The following is a 27,637-nucleotide window of genomic DNA, read 5'->3' on the forward strand; positions in this document are numbered from 1 at the left end:
TAGAGGATATGTATGGACAACAAAACAGCTTGGAGAAGGCTGATTGGCTGTCTGATGAGTAAATAGTTTTGTACAATGCCCTTGAAGTGCTTCTTTGCTAAACACTTATATTTATCCAGCTCTCTAATGCCCACAAGAGCCGGTCTTGTCTTGTGGTAGCAAGCATGACTTGTCCCCTTAGCTAAGCAGGGTCTGCCCTGGTTGCATTTGAATGGGAGACTAGTAGTATGAGCACTGTAAAATATTCCCCTCAGGGGATGGAGCTGCTCTGGGTCTGGGAAGAGCATCTAGGTTTCAAGTTCCCTCTCTGGCATCTCCAAGATAGGGCTGAGAGAGATTTCTGCCTGCAACTGTCACTGCCAGTCTGTGTAGACAATACTGAGCTAGATAAACCAATGGTCTGACTTGGTATACGGCAGCTCCCTATGTTCCTATGTGTTCTGCTCTCCAGTTCAGCATAAGCACAGACAAGATGGTTGATGAAATCATTTTATTTTTTGGAACTAGATTAAGCCATTCACAACTAACATGTAGACAGGGAGACTAAGGAGCAGCATCCAGCCCCAGATCACTGCACTAACCCAGAACCATAACCACAGAGTATCAAACGAAACTGGACTGCTACATCACACACCCCTTAAGGCAGGCCCATGGCCAGCTGGTGGCATGGTGTGTACCTGCCACACCAAAACATTCTCTTTCCTCCCCAACCTCACTGACTGTCTTCACTGAACATTTTATAACCTGCCTTTCCTGACATCTGCAATCCCAATTGTTATTTTTATTTTTTGAGGCTGGCTACAGTCTGCCTTAAGGGCATGTATCTGTGTAGTTATAGATGTGACTTGTGTCTGCAGCTGGTCTCACCTACAGGAGTTGTGTGTTTTTGTTCTTGCGTCGTGTTTCTGACATAGTTAAGAGTCTAGAGTTGCAGAGCCACCCCAACCTGCTCAGGCATATACTAAATCCATGCAGGATAGTCAGTAAGTGGATCTACGACACTAAAAAACATTGACAGCCCTAGTTGTTTACTTTGAAATAACAGTAACTTGCTTAGTAAGCATGAAGTTGCTGGTTCAAATCCCCACTGGTATGTTCTATTTCCGGCAGCAGCGAAATAGGAAGATGCTGAAGGGCATCATCTCATATTGCGCAGGAGATGGCAATGGTAAAACCCTCCTGTAGTCTACCAAGAAAACCACAGGGCTCTGTGGGCGCCAGGAGTCTAAACCGACAAGGCTCTAGACCTTGTTCAAAACAGTTAACTCCCAGCGGCTAAACATTCTTTTGTATTAACGTATTGAACTCATTTATGTGTTTTCCACAAAATCCAATTCACGTATCACAATTTGGAGGAAGGCTAGGGCTTGCTCCACGAACAGCACCCTACATCTCCTGCCTCTACTACCACGCCCCTTTCCATCCTCCACGCGGAACAGAATGTTAAGAGTACTGTCTCCAGGGTTGAGGTGCGGAAGGAAGGGCGAGGGCGTGCGCGCGAGAACAACCGAGGGAGGCGTTGGCGGAGGTAAGGCGGGGTCGAAGGCTAGAACGCCGAGCGAATCGATGGCGATCGGGGCGGGTGGTCCTTTCGGCGATCGATTCACCTCGGCCCAGGCGAGCGGACTAAGTAAGCCGAGTCAGCTGTGATTCTGGAAGCGGAGCGGGCGGCCGCGCCACCATCTCGAGGCAGGGGGCTGCGGCGGGCACGCGCGAAGAGGACAGGTACCGCTTGCGCTACCCTTGTGCGCTGCTACAGTCGGGCTGCGCGCGTACCTTGCTTGAGCCTTCCTCCCTGCCGATCTCTCTAGCCAGGAATATATGCGAAGGCAGCGACAGCCGCCGCCGCCTGCCTAAGACATGAAGCTCCTTTTAAAGTGACTTTGGGAGGGAGGCATTGGGGCAGGACCGGGGTGGGGACGGAAGCAAGGAGATTCTGCCCAGTGCCCACACCCCTCGGGGTGGGTGGAGGGTGGAATAGTCTCGCCCTTGTGCAGTGTAAACATTGGGGCGGACTTCAGAGCAAACGTGCATGCGTAGGATTGCTTTGCTCTCTTAGTGACTTTTATTCCACCTCACGCTAATGATAAATACTGTGTGTGCGGGCCGGGCATATGCCACACGTGCGTGGCACAGGATGTAAATAGCCTACCCCCCTGTGAGGGTCACAGGGTATGCAGGGTTGGCGACGTGTGTGTTTTGCTTTATCCTCTGGCTGCGCTTCCTGTTTGGCAACCAAGGGTGTGGGCGGGGGAAGCCACGCTCTCTTTCGTCCTGTTAGGTGGTATGAAAAGCGCCTGGCTCTCCTGCCCACTCACAACTCCTATGTATGTGTATGTTCAGGATTCTCTTTTTCCAAAAGCAAAAATATTTCATTTCCTCTTCTTTCCACTCTCTCCCCGCTCAGTAAAGTGTGTAAATTCATCCATCGAAATCACTACTACAAGATGAAGTGATGATGGCCACTAGCTTAACTGGTTTTGGAAGAAGAGGATGCATTCATTCTTCCCAGAGCGGCTCTATCCCCTGAGGGTAATATCCTTAGCAAGGAGAGCTGGTCTTGTGGTAGAAAGCATGACTTGTCCCTTAGGTAAGCAGGGTCCACCCTGATTGCATATGAATGCGAGACGGAAGTGTGAGCATTATAAGATATTCCCCTCAGGGGATGGAGCCCCTCTGGGGAGAGCAGAAGGTTTCAAGTTTCCTCCCTGGCTTCTCCAAGATAGGGCTGAGAGAGATTCCTGCCTGCAACCTTGGAGAAGCTGCTGCCAGTCTGTGAAGTCAATACTGAGCTAGATAGACCAATGGTCTGACTCAGTATATGACAGCTTCCTATGTTCTTACAGTTCTCACACTTCTATGCATATGCAACCAGGGTGGACCCTGCTTACCTAAGGGGACAAGTCATGCTTGCTACAACAAGACCAGCTCTCCTCTAGGATACTGAACTAGAATGGCTCCTGGTTTGATCCAGCAAGGCTGCTCTTAACTTAGGGTGTTCCCCAAATTTCTTTGCAGTTGTTAGTTCTGTGCGGGTAGGGATCTGTTTGTTTTTGCCTATGTAAGTGTGCATAATCTTGTAACCTGATTGTGCTGTATAAATAGCAACAGGACCCTGTCTTAATTTTACACTCAAATTATTTTTATTCCATGCCTGTTCCAGGGTTTGAAACACAAACCTTGTTGCTATTATAAATTATTGTTCCAGTGTTGTTTTCAAGAAGATAGGGGATTTGTACAGGATTGAGGCTATTCTTATGTTTGTATTTTGGTCATGCCGTGTGTGCTTCTTTTCCCACTCTGCTGGTACCATCTATGTACTGATTGTGGAAGTGCTGAAAATTGGGACTGTTATGGGTGGAAAACCAGAGCACCTACGGGCAAGGAGGAGGTACCAGCAGACTGGGGGTGATCGAGATAGGTCAGCTTCGAATTAGAAGGAGGTGGAGTTAGTAGAAGCCATGTAGGATTCATTTATACATGGCTAGATTATTTTGAGAGAAGGTTCTCTGTTGATGATCTCTCCTCCTCACCACTTTCCAATGCATATCTGTCTGGTTTGTGGGACAGGCATGCACTAACCAAGGCATGGCCCCAAACTGAACATAGGCGCCTACCTTTTACTGAATCACCCATATCTGGTATTCTTAGCAAGCCTCAACAAATTTTCTTTGGCTCTAGGAGCCAGTCCAAAACATTAGGAGCAAGGTTGCCCTCTGTTCCATGGAGGGAACTCACTGTTCATCCCCAGCAATGCCTTCCACTCCGGGTGTGGATCTGTGTGTGTACTTACTCACTCCTCCTCCTTGTCACAGCCATCTGACTTACAACCAGGAGGAGGAGGGGACAACCTCCTTCCTACATCTTTATTTTATTTTATTCATTTGTTGTTCAATTTATATACCACTTTTTATTAACATAATCTCAAAGCAGTTTACAGTATAATTAAAATAATGCATAATTAAAAACAAAAGTACAGATAATATAAATATAAAAATAATAATTTCTCTATTTAAAATTTAATAATCCATTAAAAAAAATACATAACACAAAGCAGCAGCAGTAAAAACAATACTTTCATCCAAAAGCATTAGTTCAGCAACATCTGGAGGAAGCTTGCTTGCTCCTCCTCCTGGCCATGTCCATCCATTGTCTGGCTTAGGGTCCATGCTTATATTTCCAGGGACCATGGCAAGCTGGTGCCTGGGAATCATCAAGCTCCATCTCAGTGTCTAAGAAAGGAAGAAAGGAAGAAACCATATAGTAGTTTATTCAAGCAAGATCCAAACATATTTCAAAGAAAAACTTATTTCTTATGGGCTTATTTCAGGGGAATAATAATATAAATCAATCAAATCAATAAATAAGAATAAAAAGCTAATGGTAACAATATATAATTACCATTATAGTCATAATAAAAACAAAATCACAGCATTATAAAACAGTAAGAAATGTAAAAACTAATCAGAGAACCAAATACAACAGATAATAAAATATGCTACCTGCTGGACAGAAGTTTGCATTTTTATTTTTGTATACTTCCACCCAAAGAAAAGGTTTCCCCTCAAAACATTGGGACCTCTTTTGTGCAATATTACCATTCAGTTCATCCTTTTCCAGTTGGCGTGGACGTGGTGTCACCCCTTTTGTCCATTTCCAGTAATAAAACAGCTATCCTGTTTACTTGATTTTTTCCAGACAGGAGATGTATATAAACTCTATAGTGTGATGAAACTTTGTCATTTGTCATACAAAGACTTTAATTTTTCTGTAGTCCAAAATGTTTTCACATTTAAAGGAAACTGGGTATATCTATATAGAGAAGCCAGTTCCTAATGTTGTGCCCCACTCTCCAAAGTTAAGGCTGTATATAAAGATGCCAGAATGAGACTACCCAATTAGAGCAAGTTTGATTCTTCTTGGCTGGGGGCTGGGGCCAGCAAGGAAATGGAGCAGCTTTGATCCATTCACTTTTTTTCTATGTTTGTGAATTGCTGTCATTCCTGACAGCTGATGGGATAACAGTAGCACTTTTTTACAATACTGTAAAACAGCAGTTTTACAGTACGGGCAAATTCTGTCCAGCATTTCAGGCATTGGGGTGGCTCAAACACTCCCAGTTGGAACACCACAGGAAAGCATGACCCTCCTGCACCACTATCTTCTCAAGAAAGCTGCAGGGTCACAAAGGGTCGCCACTGACTTTGGGGCAGTTCTTCAGACCTTGAAGATACGTGGGTCTTAGGAGATTATACCAGGTATTATGATTACCTGTTTTATTGTGAAAAAAACAAACATACCAAGTATCCCCAAGTGAAACTGTTACGCTTATTCAGGTATATTTTTATCTTACGAACATTTACCTTCTAACTGGTTCTTAACCCTACGTGACCTAAAGATCTAAACCACCCTCCTTGCTTAGCCCAGCTCCTTCAATCATAACAAACAACAACAAAAAACCCCACCACTCACTAACCGCCAAATCCCATCCATTTCATTATCCAACATACCATGTTCCAAGCAACACCCGCTCCCAGACTCCAGATAAGTCTTTGGTCCAAGTGAACTTTTGTCTACTGCACTATGTTTAAGGCAATGGCTTTGATGGCTTGGAGAGTAGGGAATAGAGGGAGCAGGGAAAATAACACTTTCCCTTGCTGGTCAAACTTGGTTGGCTTTTTGCTAGTGACATAGTATGTTAGATCCAGACAGTGGATTTTATTTAATACAATATAAATTAATATTTGAGGTGAGGTACCAAAGACTCCTGCATTGACTGGCAAAGACCAACTAATACTTGGCTCCTTGCTTCAGAGATTAGTGTCTTCATGGAGTCATTTTCACCTGATTGCTGTAGCAGGAGAAGCAAGACATCAAGGTCCCATTCATTGGCCTTGGTATAGTAATGCTATAATTACACTTATGTACATGAACATGAAATAATGACATATTCTTCCCCAGGATTCCTCTGCCTCAACTTTTCCTTTCCACTGTTGGCTCTTTTTAATATTATGAGTTTCTTTGGGACTTCCTTCTTATTCTGTGTTAACTGCCATGCATACAGATAATGCTGTATAAATAATAATTAATAATCTTAGTATTTCTTACTGTATAGACATTTGAAGCCAAGTATACCAGTAACATTGCACCATTGCCACCACACACACACACACACACACACACACACACACACACACACAAATTATATATTCAGGTAGGCATTGATCTATAAAGACTTTGCATCAGTTCAGATTGTTTGAACATATTATACTTGTAATGCAGCTGTACACAGTGTAACTTTATGTGGGCAGCTATGGCATGGTTTGAGTGTTGAGCTTGAGGCTTTGGAAAATAAAATCATGCTTTTAAAACTATTATACATTTAGTTTAGAGACTTGAGTTCTAGTAGCTATGACTATGATGATATTTTGAACTATCCATATGCATCTCTTAATTAGAAAGATTATGATCATCTATCATAAATTTGGATTATACTTCATTTGGTAAACCTTTGTTTTGCTTATTACACCCACAGAATTGGCACTGGAAAAATCCCCATTGCCTGATCTCTCAGATTCATAAAAATGCAATAGTGCCTAGGAATTAGAAATATATTCAGTCTTTGTACAGAATGGTTTAAAACCTTGTCACTCAAAAAGTAAAATAGTATGGCCTTCATTCTTGGCTTGACTTTTTTTTTTTTTTTAATGAGCCATAGGATACGGAATGGAAAACCCTTGGAGCAATATGCAGTGAAGTATCTTGGCAATTTTAATAAATGTTTCTTTAAGTAGGGAAGGCTGCAAAATTCTTTAGCCAATTTCCATGGTGACTTAATTGTGTGTGTCCCTCCTGACTTCTGTGGTGTCATTACATAACACAACATTGACAGAGATAACTAGCAAAAAGAAGAATTCTGCATGTTTTGAAGACTGTGGGTCAGTTAGCAATATTTGATGTCAAGTTCTGTTATAAAATAGACACTAATATCAGTCTTTTTTTCTGAAGTAACTGTATAAAATGAAGGTTAAAACCTTTGCACTTAGTTGCTTTCAAACTGGAACCTGATCGCTGAGAACTTCAGTTTTATAATAATTGAGAAGTTACATACAAAACAACCAGTTTCTAATTTGTGATAAAAGTAGATAATATCTTCTGTTGGGTTTTGTTAATTATGTAGTGAAATCAATTATTTGCTTTGAATGGGAAAAATTTATAACATCCTTTGTGCTAATGGATGAAAAAATATGCATGGGGAAGTATTGTGTTGCATGCATGTGGTAATTTAGTTGCTCAGGCTTAGTTATTTGGACTGTGACTGAAAAGAAACTTTCCTTGCCAAAGAGACAAACTACCTGAAAAAGTAACTTGTTTTTTCAGTAGTGGAAATGGTTTTGTCTAAAATGAGAGAGAGAGAGTCTTGATAGCCAAGACCATCAAAAGAATCCACAGTCTCTGTTAACGTGGGAGATTTTGGGATCCCCATTTATTCCTGACTGTGGGGAGTTTGGGGGCATCTAAAAATCTCTTACAATGGCAAGCAAAGTATATGATTCTCTTACATACATGTATATTGCTACTTGTATTTAAAAAGCGTTGTAACAATTTAAACAGCTGGTGTATAACTGAAATGCTTCTATATGCCTGAACCATTTCTATAATTTAAAAAAACCTTTATTGTCTACTGAATTGCATTTTTTGCTTAAATTTAAGGAATCTTGGCCAGATTTATGGAAGGGGTATGATAACGAACATTATAACCTTATGAATGTGGCAAAGTAGCAGAGTTGCTAAGCATTAGTTTCTTCTTGACTTTTTACAGAAAATGCCCAGACACATGCATCAAAACCATGTTCCATGGGATTTGGCTGTCTGACACCAATAAAGTCCAAAAGGTAAGAAAAACTGTACAATGGCATAGCAATTTTCAAGTGTGGAACCTTTCCTTCTGCTGCTGGACAAGTACATGAGTACGATGCTGGGACCAACACATGTACTAGTCATCCGCCTGGGGGAAAATGGCATCGGCTTGCTGCAAGGCAAGGCATCGGTACTCCTGGTGATTCGTCTGGGTAGCTTGGTCCAACATGGTTCCACAAGATGTTGGGGCCGAGGGGGTCCACTGGCCAGACCTGTTGTTGGTTTAGTCCGCCATACTTCATCCTTCTGCCCAAGGTTCTGACCGCTCTACCAAGTATGGCAGGTATCTCCTGTTCCATTTGTCTAGTAAATTTCATATCATTAATCAAGAATGTATTCATATACCACCTAAATGAAGTACTGGAACAACCTTTCAGACAAACAAACAACTTAACAGGCATGATCTGAGATTGCTATGGCGTCAATGTTACTTGCTTGAGACATCAAAAAATAATCCAACCTAAATAATTTTTATAAATAGAAGAATAAAGGTAATCTTAATCCATTGAGAAGGTTTAAGAAGTCTCCATATATCTACTAAATTAAAATCTAACATATAGGCCTTCAGTGTGGTATGGGTTTAAGAGTGTAACCTAGTTGTGGGGAGTGGGGGCATTATTATGGTCAAGAAGTGGATCAAGAGTTTGATTCAAATCCCCTTCAATAATCAAGTGATCAAATGCCAAAGTATGTAAATGTTCACAACAGCTGTGTATTAATTCTGGGGAATCTGTGACTGGACCATACTAATTCATTAATGCCAAACATTGACCACCCATACTAACAATAAGAAAGAGACTTTCATCACCTGTTGTTTCCTGTTCAACAATTAATTTAGAAGGTTGTGAATTAAAATAGTGACATCTCTCACCCTATTAGAATTACCACTAACATAGACGTTCCCCACCCATGCCCGTTGCAAAAGCAATTTATCAACTGGCAAAATATGGGTTTCTTGTAAAAAGAAGGAAAGAAAGAAAGAAAAGCAACCTCAATAGCCATTTCCCCCAACCTGGTGGAGCTTCGAAGGCTGACTCAGACCCTTCACATTCCAAGTAGCCATGGAAACCGCCATTAGGTTTGTGCATGGAACCGGCTGGTCTGGTTCGAGTCCAAACCGGACTGGGCCAGTTTGGTTCAGCACCCCCTTGAACACCCCCCCGCCCAGTTTGGTCTGATCCAGGGGGTTTGCAAAGATCTTTAGATTTGAAATTTTAAAAAAAAATTCTTAAAATTTACCTCCTGGGAGGGGGGGTTCTCCAAGGTGGCAGGAGGGGGGGGGTCCATGGAGGTTCCCCTTCCCCACACCGGCTTTCCTGCCTTCCAAAACCATCCCGTTCGGCATGACCCAGGCCATTCAGAGATCCATTGCCTCAAAAATGTTCATCATGCCAGGGGAATGCCCAGGGGAACCGGCCGGTTTTGGAAGGCAAGGAGGTCGGCGGGGAGGGGGAACCTCTGCAGACCCCCACAACCACCTTGGAGGAACACACACACACACACATCCGAGGTGATAGGGTTTTTTTAAAAATTACCTAAAAATGTTTGCAGACCCCCCGAATGGGTTCAGTCCAGGGTCGAGCTGAACCAAGCCTTCAAACCAATCCAGTTTGACTTCAAACCAGTTGGTTTCAAACCTGTTTGCATACCCCTAACTGCCATACTCAATTAATGACAAAATCACAACAAAATTGTGATTGACTGAACTGGCTCATAGAAAATGATAAATGTATGCGAGAATAAAGAGGTAAATGAATAGAGCTTAATAGGGTGCTAATACTCTATAAAATAATTATTAATAGGCAAAACTTAACACAATACCAGTGCCAGTTAACCCAATAAGTGTAGAGGAAAACAATAACAACAAATGAGAAGATTGGGGTGGGGGAACCCCAAGAAAAAACCCATTTTCACTCCCAGGTCTAGCATGGTAATCTTCGCTCACAGCTCACTTGGGTCGACCCCCTGCAAGAAGCAATTAAAATCAGTATGAAGACTGCAAAACAGTACAAAGACATTGAACTGCATTACACAGATATACCAAGAAATATCTAAAGATAAGAGTCCACTGGCAGATGTTCAGATATGAATAGGCGAGAATAGTCAAAACAGTTACTATGCTCCTGCAGGATTCAGTCTAACTAGGTGCTTCTCAGCAGCTACGGAATCTTGGAAAGATTTTAATTTATTTTCAAATTAAATGCAAAACACAGCTGGGAAGCAAACATGATATTGCAGATTTCTCTCTCTAGCCAATTGACATGGTTTCTGAAAGGAATGACATTTATCAGCCATTTCTTTAGGAAAATCTGGGGAAAACATGATTGAAGAGTTATCCCATATTAACTCCTTTCCTTTCGGGCATGCCTTAAAAGATCTTGTTTAACCATAGATTTGAAAAACATTATGATAAATGGATGAGGCTTGTTGGTGATATGTGAGGGAGGAGTAGAAATACAATAAGCTCTTTCGATTTCCAACTCATACTCCTCAGGCAGGGAAAATATTTTGCAAAGGAACTCCTTAATGAAGTAAATTGTCAGTCTTTCCCAAATGTTCAGGAATCCCCAAAATACGCAGATTCAAATGGCAAGATTCTAATTCCAGGGTGCGCACCCTGGTTTGCAGGCTCTTATTGACCACCTGTCATGCATCCCAAGCAGAATCAACAGAGGAAATTTTATCTTCTAATTGAGAGATTTTACCTTCCAACATCCCAAATCTGGTGGTAATAGTATCAACAGAAGCTTGAAATGAAGTAATCGAAGCTGTAATGTTTTTTAAGTTTGATTTTAACTCATCACACATAGTCTTAAGAAACATCATAAGAGCTCCTTCTCCTTCTCCCTCTGAAAACTTTCCTGGAGGAGAGGATGGCGGTGGCAAGTAGGAAGAGGCTGAAATTTCTTTCTTCCTCTCTTAGAAGCCATTATGAAATTTGCCAGTGAGACTTCCCCAGTAGAAAAGGAGAAATTAAACAGTCACCTGCTTAATGAGCAAGTCTCTGCTGTTATGTGGAGATTAAGCAATTCAGGATAAGAAAATCAGGCAGGAGGCTCTGGAGCGCCCTGAAGTGCATCTGGCTACAACCTACGTGAGTGCAAAAACTCAAAAATGGGGAATACCTTGATTGTAGAATTGGTGAGCATTTGCAAGTTCAATTGGCAAACAAGGCCTGGTGGCAAAGTTAGAAAGGCATAGTCTTCTATTTTAATCCTCATTATCATTCCCCACCCCCGCCGGCCAGGAGTTTACAGTTTAACGTGATAGCATGAACCTCATCAGAGTCCAGCCATTATTTTCACTTTAAATGGTTACTGAACAGGTATGAAAATGGTTGTGTGGGTGTCTCTGTGTTTGAGCAGTCCCACTATTTCCTTGTCACTGCAAACTCAGAACACCACTTGTGCTCCCTATGGCTGTATTGAAGTTGGGAGTGGGGAGGATGAGTCTTTGGGAGATGTTTCATGTGTCCCTTATGTCATGTTTAGCTTGGTCACTAGGTACTGTGCAGTTTCTAAAGAAACTGGTGTGGGCTTCTATTCTGTGCATCATAAGGCTGCGTTTACATCCTATTAACTACAGTGAGATAGAAGCAGCCTTGATTTTCTGTTTTAGTGAGATACAAAATGTTCCTGATGGAAATGTTAATTTTCATTACAGTGCCACTCTATATTCTGCCTGGGATTAATTAAGTAGTTAATTAAGCAGTTATTTCACTGGCTCACTAGCAATTAGTGTGTGTTTTAATATAGTATGTTTAGTATAAATTTTATTTGTTATAGTTCTAACAAATTGATATATTAAATATGTGACTGTTATTTCACCATATAGTCGAGCACTTCTGCTCTCTCCTTGTGTGCAGTATAAGTCTAGTTTTGAAATAAGTCTTTAGCAGCCGAGTTGTTAGCCACACGGGAGTTAATGGGATTTGCTTAAATGCCAATATGCACAAATCGCTCTCTTCCACTATCTCTTGGACCAATAACCCTAGCAGTGTATTAACTCACCACAGATAAAACAGTCTTGCTCAAAGGAATATAACTTTATTTCTGCTAATATTTGTTGTAACGTCAGTTTTGAAAAATCTTTCTATAGAATAAATTCAAATTGCTTCCCATTTTCTCTTTCACATTATACAGATTGGCTAGTAGTTCACATTTTAGCTACAGTTTGAATTTCTTGCCCACTCTGTTTCTCCAGCATAAAGCCTGTTGCTGCATATTCTAATTTGTACTGGTATTGTACGATAGGTTACAAATGGTGTGGCTTTTTATCATGAACCGGATGAACTCGCAGAACAGTTCTCCCAGTCAGCGTAGACGAATGGCTCTTGGAATTGTCATTCTTCTCCTGGTTGATGTGATATGGGTTGCTTCTTCTGAACTCTCTTCGGTAAGTGTTGTGTTATAGTGATATTGCAGCTTCAGTCATATGCACACTTACCTAGCAGGAAGCTGCATTGTACCCAAGGAGACTTTCTTCATTGTAAATGTACATTTAAACTTTATGATGCCTAATGCTGCAAACTACCACAGAGCAGGGGCATAGCTAGGGGAGAGGGGCCCCTTGTTTGCCCCTCTCCCTGGCGGCCCCTCGGAGTAAGGGAGATAATGAGGAGTAGGGAGGGGGAACTGTGGGTCCCTCAGGAGCTGGGAGCCCTGGGTTCTTTGAACCCATCCGCTCAATTATAGTTACACCCCTCCCATGGAGCAATTAAATTTATTACCATGAATGTGTACAGTAATTTTGTTCTTGCTTACTAGAACTGGATGGGCTGGTATTGGTTAAGCACCTTCATTCCTGACTGGCTGCATTTTTTTATCCAGCTTGAGGCCTTCAGAGGATTTATGTCATTTTGAATTGTAGTTAAATACAATTAATCTTGCAAATGCAGTGAGAATAAATAGAATGTTGGGAATGAAGAGCTTCTTTTTATCTGGATACAAATGCACTATGATGTGATGAAGCAGGTTTCTATATAGTTGGGGCCAGGATGGCTTGTGGAGTCCTGGGAAAAACAAGATTTTTCCCAGGCCAGGAAGGTTTGTAGAGTCATCCTACTCTCCTAATATTAAAGTACAAATATGAAGTATTCTTCATGAAATAAGAGAACCCATAATTCTTCTGCATTGACTTTGTATATTGTTGAGTTGCTACTATATCCGTGGTGTCTTTCTGCTGAAGGGCTTGATTTCAGAGAAATGATGTGTTCAGATTATTAGGACCTGTGTCATCTCTCAGCTTTGGTTCCAACAATGTATGTCTTTAACATGGATAGTAAAGTGCTATAAAATGGGCATCCCGCAAAAAAGGTCAGATGAGTCGGACCTGAGAACAGAATGTATCAAATCTAGTGTAGATCTCAAGCTTTATAAGACACAGGTATCATAATATTTTAATTTATGAACTTATCTTTCCTCTGAGGAGTGCAGGATAGTGTACATAGGGATATTCTATTTTTATTGTAACAACCCTAGAAGGGAAATTATATGGAGAATCTGTCCTCTGCACTAGCTCTGACTACACATGACTTTTATCCAGCTGCTTCTCTTGAATGGTTGTTAAAACACAAGTGGGAAGACTAATACCTGGGAGTAGTTCTCAGTGGGGCAGCTATTTTTCAGTTCTGATGAAAGTAAAAACAATTCAGCTGATAGCTGATTAAAGTAAAAACAATTGTCTTACCAGAGAGTAGCATCCATGGTGATGCTCGTAGAAGGTCTTTGTCGCCACAGTGCTCTGTCATGTTGCCTAATTGCTAGGCAAAGAGGAACCTTTGTGGGGGTATATATATGGAAGAGGTAGTAGGGTGCGTTGCACAATAGTTGGCTAGTACATCACATTGTGCAGTATCAGTTACTAGTCTGGGCTACAGTCTTCTTGCCATGACCTTGTGCTACATCCTTGAACTAGCGCAACATAATTTATGTGGGCACAAAACTAGTTTGGATGCTGCCCAGAGTGTCCAGAAACTCTTACCAATACATACATCTGTGTTCTGGGGCACTTTCACCTCTACACTTTTGGCCACAGAGCAGGACAACTGCATTCAAAATCTAAGTGTTCCCCATGCTTGTATTTAAAACCTGTGCCCTCTTCCCTCACCAGTAAACCTAGCTTTTCCTTGTTTGGTTTCCAGTTCTGCTGTGTATGAATGATTATCTACTGCCTGTGATTCAAGTCGTTTACTACTAGTACCAAAAAGCTGAGCAGCAAAATTATTTTAGTAGTATATCATGCCTTAATTTGTCAGTGATGATAATGTTTCTTTCTTTCATCCTTCCTCCTTCTTTCCCCAACCTCCTCATTTGCAGTATGTTTTTACCACATACAAGAAACCGTTTTTCAGTACATTTGCAAAAACATCGATGTTTGTTCTTTACCTTTTGGGATTTCTTGTTTGGAAACCGTGGAGGCAACAATGCACACGTGGGCTTCGTGGCAGGCATGCAGCTTTTGTAAGTCTTTCAGTTTAATAATGTTATCAACATTGTGGTTTCTGCAAATTACACAAAATCAAAGCGTATGTTGGAAGAAAAGGCCCACATAAACTAACCCCCAGATGTTCATTTAGTGAAATAATGCTTTCATTACTCTAACATTTCAAAGTGAATCACTGCATAAACAGAAGTGGTAATTACATCCGTAATGCTTCTTGGTAGAATTGAAATGGAATAAATGATATAAAATTTAATTCATGCCTGGAATCAGGGCTTGGACATGTGGTTTATCTTTTTTTGCTACGATCTGCCTCTTTGAAATATTCCTATTAGCCAATTAAAAAGATGTGTCAGTAAATGTCTCTTTAGAGTTATTCTTCTTAAATTGCTCTACAAAGATTCTATACAGTTTTTAGCCTATTTTCCAGTAGGCTTATGAGATCACCCAGCATTGCGTCCATGTGCCCCTCCATCTCTTCACAATGCCTGGACCAATATGAACCAAATCAGGTACAGTTGTAGGGACACATAGGGACACCTCAACGGCATAGTTTGTGATGATGTCATCCACCCCAGTCCAAGATGGTGGATGCATAAACTTTTGAGGCGCAAGTGGGCTAACTTGTGAACCGCTTAACTGATTTGAGCCAAATTTGCTACAGCTGTAGGGACACATAGGGATGCCCAAATGGTATGGTGATGTCATCCACTCCAATTCAAGATGGCACCCACATGAACTTCTGAGGCGCAAGTGGGCTAATTTGTGGACTGTCTAATCCTTTTGAACCAAATTGGGTACATTTACAGTGAGTGACACAAAGGACACTTTAATGGCATAGTTTGTGATGATGTCATCCATACCAATTCAGGATGGTGGACGTGTAAACTTTGGAGGCGCAAGTGGGCTAACTTGTGAACCACTTAACCAGTTTGAACCAAAATTGCTGCAGCTGTAGGGACACATAGAGACACCTGAGTGGTGTAGTTGGTGATGATGTAAGCAACCCCAATTTAAGATGGAGGACATGTAAACTTTTGAGGCACAAGTGGGATAACTTGTAAACTGCTTAACTGATTAGAACCAAATTTGGTACAGCTGTAGGGACACATAGGGAAACCTCAGCAGCGTAGATTTTGACAATGTCATTCACTGGTATCCAAGATGGCAGACACATAAACTTTTGAGGCACAAGTGCACTAACGTTTGGACAGTGTAACCTATTTGAACCAAATTTAAGAGGGTGGTAGCCTCTCAGCTCCAGACGGTCTTGGAGGAAACTGATTATCTAGACCCATTTCAAACTGGTTTTTGGGTGGGCTATGGGGTGGAGACTGCCTTGGTCGGCCTGATGGGATGATCTCCAATTGGGAACTGACAGAGGAAGTGTGACCCTGTTGGTCCTTTTGGACCTCTCAGCAGCTTTCGATACTATCGACTATAGTATCCTTCTGGAACGTCGGAGGGAGTTGGGGATGGGAGGCACTGTTTTACAGTGGTTCCGCTCCTACCTCTCGGACAGGTTCCAGATGGTGTCGATTGGAGATTGTTGTTCTTCAAAATCTGAGCTTAAGTATGGTGTCCATCAAGGCTCATACTCTCTCCAGTGCTTTTTAACATCTATATGAAACCGCTGGGAGAGATCATCAGGGTATTTGGAGCTGGGTGAGATCTACTTCTACGCCCAGATCTACTTCTCCGTGTCAACCTTTTCAGGAGATGACATATCCTCCCTAAATGCCTGCCTGGAAGCAGTAATGGGCTGGATGAGGGAGAATAAACTGAAGCTGAATCCAGATAAGATGGAGGTACTTATTGTGCGGGTTCAGAACTCCAGAAACAATTTTGATCTACCTGTTCTAGATGGGGTCACATTTCCCCAAAAGGAACAGGTCCGCAGTCTGGGAGTACTCCTGGATCCACACCTCTTCTTGGTTTTTCAGGTTGAGGCGGTGGCCAGGGGAACTTTCTATCAGCTGATATGCCAGCTGCGCCCATTTCTCGAGATCAGTGACCTCAAAACAGTGGTATATTTGTTGGTAACCTCCAGACTTGACTTCTTTAATGCCCTACTTGGAGCTGCCTTTGTACGTAGTCCGGAAACTTCAATTGGTTCAGAATGAGGCAGCCAGGTTGGTCTCTGGCTCATCTCAGAGAGACCACGTTAATCTGTTGCTGATGGAGTTACACTGACTGCCAGTAGGTTTCTGGGCAAAATACAAAGTGCTAGTTATAACTTATAAAGCCCTAAATGGCTTAGGTCCTGGGTATTTAAGAGAGCACCTTCTTCGTTACGAACCCCACTGCCCATTGAGGTCATCTGAGGAGGTCCGTCTCCAGTTACCGCCAACTCGTTTGGTGGTCACACAGAGAGGAGCGTTCTCAGTTGCTGCCCTGAAATTGTGGAATGTGCTCCCTGCTGAGTTACGATCCTCCCCATCTCTGGCAATTTTTTAAAAAATTTGAAAACCAATTTTTTTAATGCAAGCTTTCTCAGGTTTTAAAAAAATACTGTTTGTTTAATTTTATGGTTTTTAAATTATTGTATTGTTTTTAACTTTTATATGTGGTGTTATATGTTGAACTGTTTTAACTTTTATATGTGTTTTAATTGTTGTTAGCTGCCCAGAGACGTAAGTTTGGGCAGGGTATAAATTTGATAAATAAATAAATAAACAAACAGATTTGCTACAGCTGTATGGACACATAGGAATGCTCCAATGGTGTAGTTCGTGATGATGTCATCCACTCCAATCCAAGATGATGGATGCATGAACATTTGAGGTGCAAGCGATCTAACTTGTGGACCTCGATTTGAACCAAATTTAGTCCATTTGTAGAGACTGTGAAAGGAAAGTAGGCTGATTAGTTCTTACTAGAACAGCTTGTTCTTATTGTTAAAATATAGTTGTGCTGAATTCATCCTTAACCCAACTCTCATTCTTTCTGTATCTCATCTAGGAACTGAGAGTGAGGTAGCAAACACATTTGTTTCAGCAATACATAGTTTATTGCTCTTTACAGTGAGCTGGATACTGATCTCTCTCAGCTGAAAAAGGAGACAACTTTCTAGATTAACAGGGTCTATAAACTGTACAGTCCTTTGTGAACTCTACAGTCCTTTCCAAATGAGGGAAATCCTCTCCTGGAGATACTTTGTGGATGAGAAGCTTTCTTCCTATTCCCGTCTGCTGTGGGTCTTACATAGGAAGCTGCCATATAGTACTCAGTAGTCAGACCATTGGTCCATCTAGCTCAGAATTGTCTTCACAGACTGGCAGCGGCTTCTCCAAGGTTGCAAACATGAATCTCTCTCAGCCCTATCTTGGAGAAGCCAGGGAGGGAACTTGAAACCTTCTGCTCTTTCCAGAGTGGCTCCATCCCCTGAGGGTAATATCTTACAGTGATCACACTTCTAGTCTCCCACTCATATGCAACCAGGGTGGAACCTGCTTAGCTAAGGGGATAAGTCATGCTTGCTACCACAAGACCAGCTCTCCTCTTCTGATCACAGGGCAGAGCAGCTTGGAATACTGTAGAAGAGCTGGGTGAATTATTGTTACAAAGAAATTATCCCTACCCACCTCTGGTTTGTATTTCCCAAATGTTACTTATGAGGTTTGTTGCCATGTCTGCTCTGATGTGTAGCAGTAACCACCCTTTGTGACTACTTTGCTCCAAGCGGGGAAAATTAGCTTCAAACGAGCGCAGACTGGAGAAAAGCTGTGTTAACCTTAAAGTACTTAGGGAAAATTTATTGTGATATGAGTATACTGGAAGGAGACGAAAATAAGATAGAAATGTCCCTTGAAAACAAAGAGTTGCTTTATTGAGGGGTATTGGGGTATAGAAGGAGGAAAGAAGGTGATTTAAAGCAAGGATTACCATCTAGCAAACTAGCTGAAAAATGATCTTCCCATGAATTAATTTATTGTTAAATTTGTATATTGCCTTTCATTAAAACAATCTCAAGGCCTTGAATGGGTTTGCAGACTCTCTGCCCATAATACACATTAATCATATAGCAGTGCTGAGGAAGGGGGATGGAGGTTTGAGGTGAAAGGGTCTGAGAAAGGGAGAGAGAAAATGGCTATTTCTGATCTGGGGGTGCACGCAAGCTGGCAAACTGAGTGAGCTTGGTAAACATTGTGAAGTTGTGATCTTTTAAGGAAGCTTGAAGGACTTCCTAGTGTATAAATGGTTAGAGTTCTCTAGATGTTTGAAGTGGAACGATTCACAGAACAATTTTAATTTAGTTTAAGTAATTAAAATAATTATTTATGTGTTTGTTTGAATTCAGTTGTACTTGGTAGACTAATATTTGTTCCATTGAGGCTGCTGGCTGCCTCCTTGTTAATTTTTTATTTTATTTTTTTCCTTGGGCAGACCTCCAGGCTGCCATGAGGCTTATTCCAGAAAAGAGAATTAATAGGGAAATCTCATAGGTGGTATTTAACAGGTAACCTTTCATGTGTCCCCTTTGATGTCAGGGGTTGTAGCATCAAAGGATTTCTCTATCATCTTGGAATAGGCCTCATATCAGTGAGGTCTTCTCTACAAAGCTGCAGCAGCTCATGCTGGCCTACCTCTGAGCTAGGTGGCAGAAAAGGGGGAGGGCTTGCTCAGTGGGCCAACCTTTCTGAATTCAAAACTGTCTTGAAAAGAGTTGGCTGCTAATCAAAGTCCAAGCATACTTTGCATTTTAATATGCACACAGATATTAGTTGAATTTTAAATATTAAATTTCTGATTAGTTTGCAGATGCTGAAGGTTATTTTACTGCTTGTGCAACTGACAATACTGTAAACAGTTCTTTGGTAAGTTCTCTTTATTCTTAAGTGGAAGCAGTGTTCTGTTGGCAATGAAATGTCTGTGTCTTAAATTTTTAAATAGCTTGTAATGAAAATACACACAGAAGACTGAATAGAACATATATATGATTTTAAAAACTGGATTTTGAAAGGCAGGCACACAAAGGCAGGCATCTGAGCACACATGTTTCTGATTCACTAGAATGCATTAATACTTTACCTCAATAATAAAGGCATATAGTCAGGACATTTCCTCAGTCACTGGTTTGCATAAAGTCCAGGTTCATTATTGGTTGGTTGAAATGTACTTTAAAGGACTTAATATAGACAGCTTGGTTTCCTCTATTATGAAGAACTCCATTTTAGCATTAAGGTAAATAGGCAACCAATATCCAAGTTATAAATTATACAGGCTACTAACCAGGCCTTGAGCAAAGTGCTAAAGGCAGAAGTTCCTGGAACTTCTGACTGGAAGAAAAGCTGAACTTGCACAAGGGGAACTCTCTTTAGTTATATCAGTGATTTTTCTTTAGGCTATCATCAAAGCCAAATGTTAGAATGGATGAATTTAAATAATGATCTACATTACCAAGAATATAAATGCATTTTTATTTCAATGTATTATATATAATTCGGGAATAGACGTGCATACTAATTGGTTCCCATGACCCTTAAAACATATTGATCTGATTTTGCTTCATTCTGATAACCAGGTCTTACATTTCTTTGTTGCACTGTTTGTATTTGCCATGTTTTTGTTTTTAAATAGGATCTGTTATGACCATTTGGTGTATGTGGGCAGGTACTGATTGGAATCAGCACTAGAAGGTACTTAGGAACATAGGAAGCTGCCTTATACCAAGTGAGACATTTGGTCCATCTAGCTCAGTATTTTCTACACAGACTGGCAGCGACTTCTCCAAAGTTGCAGGCAGGAGGATCTCTCAGCATGATCTGGAGATTCTAGGGAGGGAACTTGGAACTTTCTACGTGCAAGCACGCAGGTGCTCTTCCCAGAGCAGCCCCATCCCCTAAGGGGAATATATCCATAGTGTTCACACATGTGGTCTCCCATTCAAATACAAACCAGGGTGTACCCTGCTTAACAAAAGGTACAATTCATGCTTGCTACAACAAGACCAGCAGTCCTCCTTTGTTTCTTCTTTCCAATGTTCCTTTCCTTTTTAATTTGCCCCTTTCTCATTGTTATATAACTGTTTCACAAACACATACCCTACTACCTAACAAAAATATATTACCGGGCAGATCAGTATAAGATAGAACTTAGATGTCTCTGTTCTTTGATGGGTAGTCATTTGTAATTAGAGTACTGATTCTGAACTAATGGCAGAGATCATGTAGGCATAACACAGGTAAAAGGTCATCGGAATAGATCTTTAGATGACACCAGTCATTACATACCAGTCTCTAGTCTTCATTATCAAGCCATAGTATCTTAGCTATTCTGCTGGATGATGACTGGCAATGATGTTTTAGCAAAAGAAAAGGAAAGCGTCCGTTCATAAGAGGGTTATAAGGTCAGTTTTCATTTTAGTTTTAAAAAAGAAACTCATTATAGCCAGCACGTAAAAAAAGAACTTTTTAAAAAGATTAAAACCATCAGTTCTTATTCACCTTGAAAAGATAGGTCCAGTCTTTAAGAAGATATATTCAACCTAAAAAATGGTAAAATTCAGTATTTGTAAACTATTTGGATTAAAAGTTTTAATGTTTGCTTTAATTTGTTGAAAAGATTTTTCACTGTTAGTTTATTTCATGTCTTTCTCTCCAAAAATAAAAAATCACTGTTTTATCAATTGATAACCAGTGCCATTTAGATTTATTGTAAATTGTATTTGCCTCTTAGTAGCTTTTAAGCACTGTTTTTAAACAGATTTAAAGAGTTAAATCTGGCAGGAATCCAAAGAGCTTTTTATACACATCTAAAGTATTTCTGGGCCTGCATGCGAGTTCGCCAATTTTGCCTCCAGCAAAAGATTGAAGCTGCAGTTATTTGTGCTGTATGATGTGCAGCAGCACTAGAGCATCCTTCAGTCTTCATGGTTGGCTTCTGGGAAGGGGAAGAGAGGGCTATTGTGAGAAGATGAAGCTTGAAGGTTCCTGTGAGATGTGAAAGTATCTCACCGTTTTTAAGGATCCTGGCCTCTACACTTACAAGATGTATAATTAGAATGCTCAGTTCACTTCTTTATTACCGTCTATGACCAGCAACAAACAAAAAATATATATACAATTAAAAGAAGGATAATTAGAATTAAAAATACAAATGCATGGTAAGTCTTTGAGCTTGAGAGCAAAGGAACAAATCATAAATGCATTTGTTTCTTTCCATTGAATGATTCTTACTACCTAGATTTAGTTATTTGTTAGCAAGCTTAGTAGATTTTGGGGTTGCAACTATGAATCATACTGGGCGTTTTTTATGCTGTATTTCAGAGTGAACCTTTGTATGTACCTGTCAAGTTTCATGACTTGCCAAATGAAAAAAGTAATAGCACTAATAATGATACTGAAAAACGTGAGTAAATACTTCTGTATAACTTTTGGTACATTGCTTAATGATGAAGGTATGATAGCCAGCAGTTGATACGTTTTCTGTTGTACCTAAAGATTTGAGTTTTATGCCACCGCTTATGTCCTAAATTATAATTATAAAACATTCAAAATAGTAAAATGCAGACAATCTTCTATAAATTTTAAAATTAAAAGCTAAACTATTGATGTTCAAGCCTTGAAACAGCATCAGTTTTCAGATTTCATGACCTGAGCAAATACTAAAATGAGTAGTTGACCATCGTGCTGTTGAGAAAAAGATATTCAGATTCAGAATTGTATCTTAAGTTTTCATTCTGTGATCTGGAGGCAATTCTACTCATGAAAGGAGTGTTACTCTCATGCCAGAGTTTTATCATGAATGAAAGCATCTCCAGTTCATTGAATTAAAATGTACGATGCAACTCCCTGAATTCAATGCTTTGTTAGTATTCACAAAGTTCAATGAAACAAAAATATAATGTATATGGTATATTTAGGCAACTTCTGCTAAGAAAATACAGCTTGCTATTTTTACACAATTCGATCTTGTGTGTGTGTTTTTCAATATGACCTACTCCTCCTTGCGCCCCCCCCCCCGGAAAACACACACACACATATTCCATGATATGACAGAAATTCAGCCTATTGCTGTTGGATGGTATACTGCTGCCACAAAATTCCATAGTGCATTACATTTTCATCCTTTGATATTGATCTGAGGAATGAAAATTGAACAGCACTGTGTGCACTTGAAACTTAGGCGCTCCTTGTCATTGCTATAGCCCCATTTCTCTTGGAAACAAGTACCCAAGATTGGGAATAGGCTAATATAATTTACGACAATAGTTTATAACTTGTAATTACCAAGCCTTCTGTTAATGTAACCACAAGATGGTGTAATAGCCATACTTAAGCTAGCTCAAATATTTTGTAAGCAAGGATGTGCTATTAAACATATCATCGAGCTTATGAGAAATTCGTCTTTTGATGAGAAATTTTTAGCATGTGTGATGCATTTCTTGAATACAGTCAGTGTGTATAATAGAGATGAAAACACGAAGTTGCAGGTTTCCATTTCAGCTTTTCTTTTGCATCAAAGGGGCATTCTTGCTGCTAACATTTAACAACACTTGAATTCTAGTAATGCTCATTATACAAACTAGTAAAATGTAGGTGGGTAGAAGTTCTGAAATTTAATTTGAGCAGTACCCTTATCTTGGGTGGTGTCCCCCCCCCCAGTATCTATATATTTAATTCTCTTAGCAGGCATGGGTGCCCAGGATTTGGCGGCGGTACTCTCGTGACACGCTGCGAGAGTTCCGGAGAGAGACCCAGCCGAGTGAGGAGGGAGGAGGAGAGGGGGAAGAAAGCGGCAGGCAGATGCAGGGGAGAGAAAAGCGGCGGCAGCGGATGGGAGAACAAAAGCCGTGGCAGCCGGGGGGGGGGGAGAAAGCAGCGGGTGGGAGAAAGTGACGACTGGCAAGTGGACTTGGGGGGAGAGAAAGCTGGCGGCGGGAGGACTAGAGGCACAGATGGTCTGCGCCTGGTTCAGCTAGTTAGGTGTATAATACTGGAACCATGCTTTTTCTCTCCTAAAGCTCCCAAAAAGCCTCGTGTAAGGTTCAGTAATATTATGGAGATTCGACAACTCCCATCAAGCCATGCATTGGAAGCAAAGCTGTCTCGTATGTCTTATCCAACAGTTAAGGAACAAGATTCAATATTAAAAGCTGTTGGGAAGCTTACTGCATCTCAAGTTGCAAAAATCAGCTTTTTCTTTTGCTTTGTGGTACGTCACCTATTCTTTATTAAGTATTTTAAATATAAAAAACAGGTCTGTGATTTTGTATACTAAGCATTAGCCCAAGTTTGTGTGTGTGTGTGTGTGTTTAAAAAAAAAAAAGCAGCTACTGCTGCTTGATATTGAAAATAGAATAGCCATTTTGAGTACAGACATAATTTTTAGCCTATTTATGTGCCGAAGAAGACTGATGAGGGGTGTGTGTGTGCGTATCCTTAATAACTTCTGTGTTTACAGCCCAATACCATACATACCAAATTCACAGCATGTCGGAGGCACTCCTGAGCTAATATGCTTAGAGGAGTATTTCCAAAATAGCAGATTGATCACCATATTTTTTTTCCTTCAAAGTAGAAGCAATAATCTTTTCAGAATTAATCTGTTTCATTTCCTGTTAGTAATTTAAAGAATCAAAGCAGGTTCACAAAAAAGTAAAAATGTAAAAACATGTAATTCCCAACTCCATTTCTCAGCTTAACTGACTGCTGTTGGACATCTTAATACTTGCAGCTATAATAATTCCATAATATGTCTAAATTAAATTAGTTTAAAGATACTTTCTAGAATATAATATGCAGTAGACCTTTTATTTTTGCAATACAACACTTGAAAAGTTATATATTTAGTTTATTAAACATTATTTGCATTGCATGTGTCTCAAGTTGACGTGAATGGGTAGATATAACTTTTTTAAAAAAAATTTATTGTACCCAAATGGCTCCAGGCAGTTCACAACCATAATTAAAAACAATGAAAATAGTTAAAAGTATAAAATTTTGACATAAAACCCTATTACAATAATTTAAAAACACACAAAAAACCCTGAGACTTTATGGCTCCCTTAAATGCTTTTAAGGATGACAAACCTTGTATTTTTATGGGGAGTGTGTTCCAGAACCCAGGAGTGGCTACTGACAATGGCTGTGCAGCCCTCACAGATATTCCTGGATGCAAAAAGGGTTTTTGCAGGGAGGGGAGAGGTGTGAAAATTGCATCCACCTCCATCCGCACTGTGCTGTGAGCCAGGCTTCACCCATATTTAGTTTAATGGCTCCTTGTGAGGATGGAGCTCTTGCCTCGTAAGGCTGTGCAGAGAGAGTGTGTGTCTTTGTAGGTCCCTGGGAAAAGCTGTCCTCTTATCTGCTATAAAGTACCACGTGCATGAATGGCACTTTACAGCAAATGAGAGGTGAGGTCCCTTGCCTGAGGAGCTCACAATCTAGAAATGGACACAATGGAGATGACAGAGGAAGTTGATTAGAGGGAATAATATGTGCTATTTTATGAACACACACATTTAGACTTAGTTGCAATTACTGTTGGGCATGGAGACTAAAGAGCCATGCCAAAGGCTTCATGGAAAAGGTGAATATGTGTAAATTTATTCAGGATCTGGATATGTTTTTAGGCTTAATGGGCAGCATCCAGACTAGTACTTTCATGAATGGAAGATGAACTGCTAAGGGGAAAAGACATGATTTTTTGCTAATCCATCCTCCCGCCCCCTGTAGCTCCTTGTGCTCCCTTAAAATGTGTTCCGGAGGATTGGGGCCTTTGAGGACCAGATTTCAGGGATAGCACAGAGGATTGTTGAAAATCGTTCCTCCTCACTTTACAGTAGCAGAACATCTTCCATTGGTGGAAGTACTATTGTAGGTGTGGCCCAATAAGTTTATACAACTTCAAGTGACTGTATCCAGTCACCTCAGATGATGTCAGATAATATATCTAGCAACTTCCATTGAAGAAGTAGAGGATTATGAGAGAATCCTTTCTTCCATAGTGTTCACAAATAGCATATGAGTGATGTGTGTTTCCAATTTTAAAGATCTACAGCTTTCCATCAATTCCAGTATATTATCCTGTTTAAATGGAATGGTAATCTATTACATATTTCAAGCTACAGAGAAATACAGTGGCCCCAATCCAGGGAAACCTATGTAGACTTTAGTCTCATTAAAATAAATGAGATGTTAGTCATGATTAACTTAAGTCCAACTGAAACAGAGGGGACTTAAGTGCAATTAATTATCTTAGGTGTGGAACTAGTATGTTGGCATTTTTGTGGTTCTTAATTTTTTTTATGGCTATGGTGTTGAAGGATCCTTAGGGAAGCAACAATAAAATGGCTGACGAATCTGAATGCATGCTAAAACAAAATTCAGTAATTTTCCAAAACATCCTTGTAATGTCTTTAACAGTTGCAAAAAGTTAGTATATTGATATCTTATTTCCTTTTCTTACACTACCTGTTATAATGAACATATTTATGATCTTGTTCTTGTTGTAAATCCTTTGATTAACTTTTTTGAATTTTTTCATGAGTTATTTGAAAAAATTTAACAACCCCCCCCCCCCGCCATTAAACACATAAAGGAAACTAAAAATCACATGGATGGGGGGGGGGGGGAGACATAAAATGTTATACTAACATGTATTCTTTAATCTCCTAGTGGTTCTTGGCAAACTTCTCTTATCAAGAAGCACTCTCAGAAACCAGGGTAGCCATAGTTAATATTCTTTCTTCAACCTCTGGTAAGATTTGAAACATGTATTTCATGATTGTTGACATTATTTATGTATTATTTCTCTGTGTAAACCGCCCTGAGCCATATTTGGAAGGGCGGTATTGAAATCGAATAAATAATAATAATAACACTTAAAAATAGGGGTGTGCAGGATGTTCTGAGTTTGGAACATTCCACCTTGAAACGGGCCATTTTGAGGGTTCTGAGCATGATACAGAACACCCCTTTGGTGCCAGGCCTTTGGTGTGGGATTGAGGTCTGAGGAGGTTATGCTCAACGCTCTCTAGTTTTACTTTTAGTTTTTTGCTATGCGTTTTGTTTGTTGGTTTGTTTAACACACTTTGTTTTGTTTGTGGTTTGTGCCAGGCTGCTCACAGGGATGTGTCTGGGTTCTCTTGTTAAGGATGGAATAGGGGGCACATTCAATTACATTGGGGCAGATCAGTATTTGTGGTGTTGGCTGGCCAGCATTGAATTAGACGTTGGCTGGCTAGCATGCTGTTACGGGGGAAGGAAGTCCAGTAATTTAATTACTGTTTTTCCTTCTGACTGCCCTGTCAGCTCTTATTCCTCAGGGAGTAGTTCTAACTCCTCACTGGACCTAACCATTCTCCTTAATGCCAGGTCAGTTCAAATTAAGATCAAAATCATGTATGACTTGATCGTGGATGAAAGAGCCATTCTGGCTTCTAAATTATAACCTGGTTAGGCCTGAAGTTCTCATTCAACAGAGCTGTTCTGGATTGTTAGGGGTCTCACTGCAATGTCTCACTGTGACACATTCAGTGATTTCTTTGCAGATAAAATATTGCATTCAGTCTGATCTGAACTCCAGTATTTCTGCAGGGCCAGTTAGGGAGGTGTCCAGCAATCTCTCTTGCGAGATTAGATTAGATCAGTTTTAGTTTGTGACTCCTGAGGATGTGAACAAGCTGCTTAGAGCAGTACGGCCTACCACCTGTTCTTTGGATCCTTACCCAATATGACTGATCGTATCCTGCAGGGAGGTGTTTGGAGCTAGCCTATTGTACTTCACTGAAGGAGGGCAGACTGTCATCTTGTTTGAAGGAGGTAGTGGTTAGACCTCTTCTTAAGAAGCCCACTCTAGATACCCTTGTGATGGATAATTATAGGCCAGTCTCCAGCCTCCCATGGTTGGAAAAGATTATTGAAAGGGTGATGGCTGACCAGCTCCAAGCTGTCTCTAGGGTGGGCTATGGCATTGAGATGGCCTTAGTCAGCCTGATAGATGATGTTTGCCAGGGGACTAACAGAGGGAGTGTGACTCTGCTGGGTTTTTTGGATCTCTCAGCGGGTTTTGATACCATCGACCATGGTATCCTTCTGAATCACCTGAGGGGTTTGGCGATAGGAGGCATGGTTTTACAGTACTTCTGCTCCTATGTCTCAGGTAGATTTCAGACGGTGGCTCTTGGTGACAGTTACTCTTCTAAATGGGAGTTCCCTTAGGGCTCCATTCTGTCCCCAATTTTTAACATCTACATGAAACTTCTGGGAGAGGTCATCGGGGGACTTGGTACTGGGTGTTACCAATATGCTGATGACACCCAAATCTATTT

The 27,637-nt window shown here is 40.6% G+C and overlaps 1 protein-coding gene across 7 annotated transcripts in view; it reads left to right on the forward strand.

Annotated features, from left to right (window-relative positions):
• The first annotated feature begins 1,483 nt into the window (after positions 1–1,483).
• SLC35F5 (solute carrier family 35 member F5) overlaps positions 1,484–27,637 on the forward strand; it is a 63,627-nt gene continuing 37,473 nt past the window's right edge. For 2 of the 7 annotated variants that reach the window (XM_053276357.1, XM_053276412.1), the window contains exons 1-8: positions 1,556–1,630; positions 7,823–7,895; positions 12,174–12,315; positions 14,238–14,381; positions 19,116–19,178; positions 21,630–21,711; positions 23,327–23,517; positions 25,983–26,064. In XM_053276357.1, the coding sequence (XP_053132332.1) occupies positions 1,567–1,630; positions 7,823–7,895; positions 12,174–12,315; positions 14,238–14,381; positions 19,116–19,178; positions 21,630–21,711; positions 23,327–23,517; positions 25,983–26,064 (841 nt within the window). In that variant the 5' untranslated portion in view covers positions 1,556–1,566. The other 5 variants (XM_053276404.1, XM_053276395.1, XM_053276377.1 and 2 more) reach the window with 5 other exon arrangements.

The sequence above is a fragment of the Hemicordylus capensis genome, chromosome 1 (assembly GCF_027244095.1).
Source record: "Hemicordylus capensis ecotype Gifberg chromosome 1, rHemCap1.1.pri, whole genome shotgun sequence".
Taxonomy (NCBI): domain Eukaryota; kingdom Metazoa; phylum Chordata; class Lepidosauria; order Squamata; family Cordylidae; genus Hemicordylus; species Hemicordylus capensis.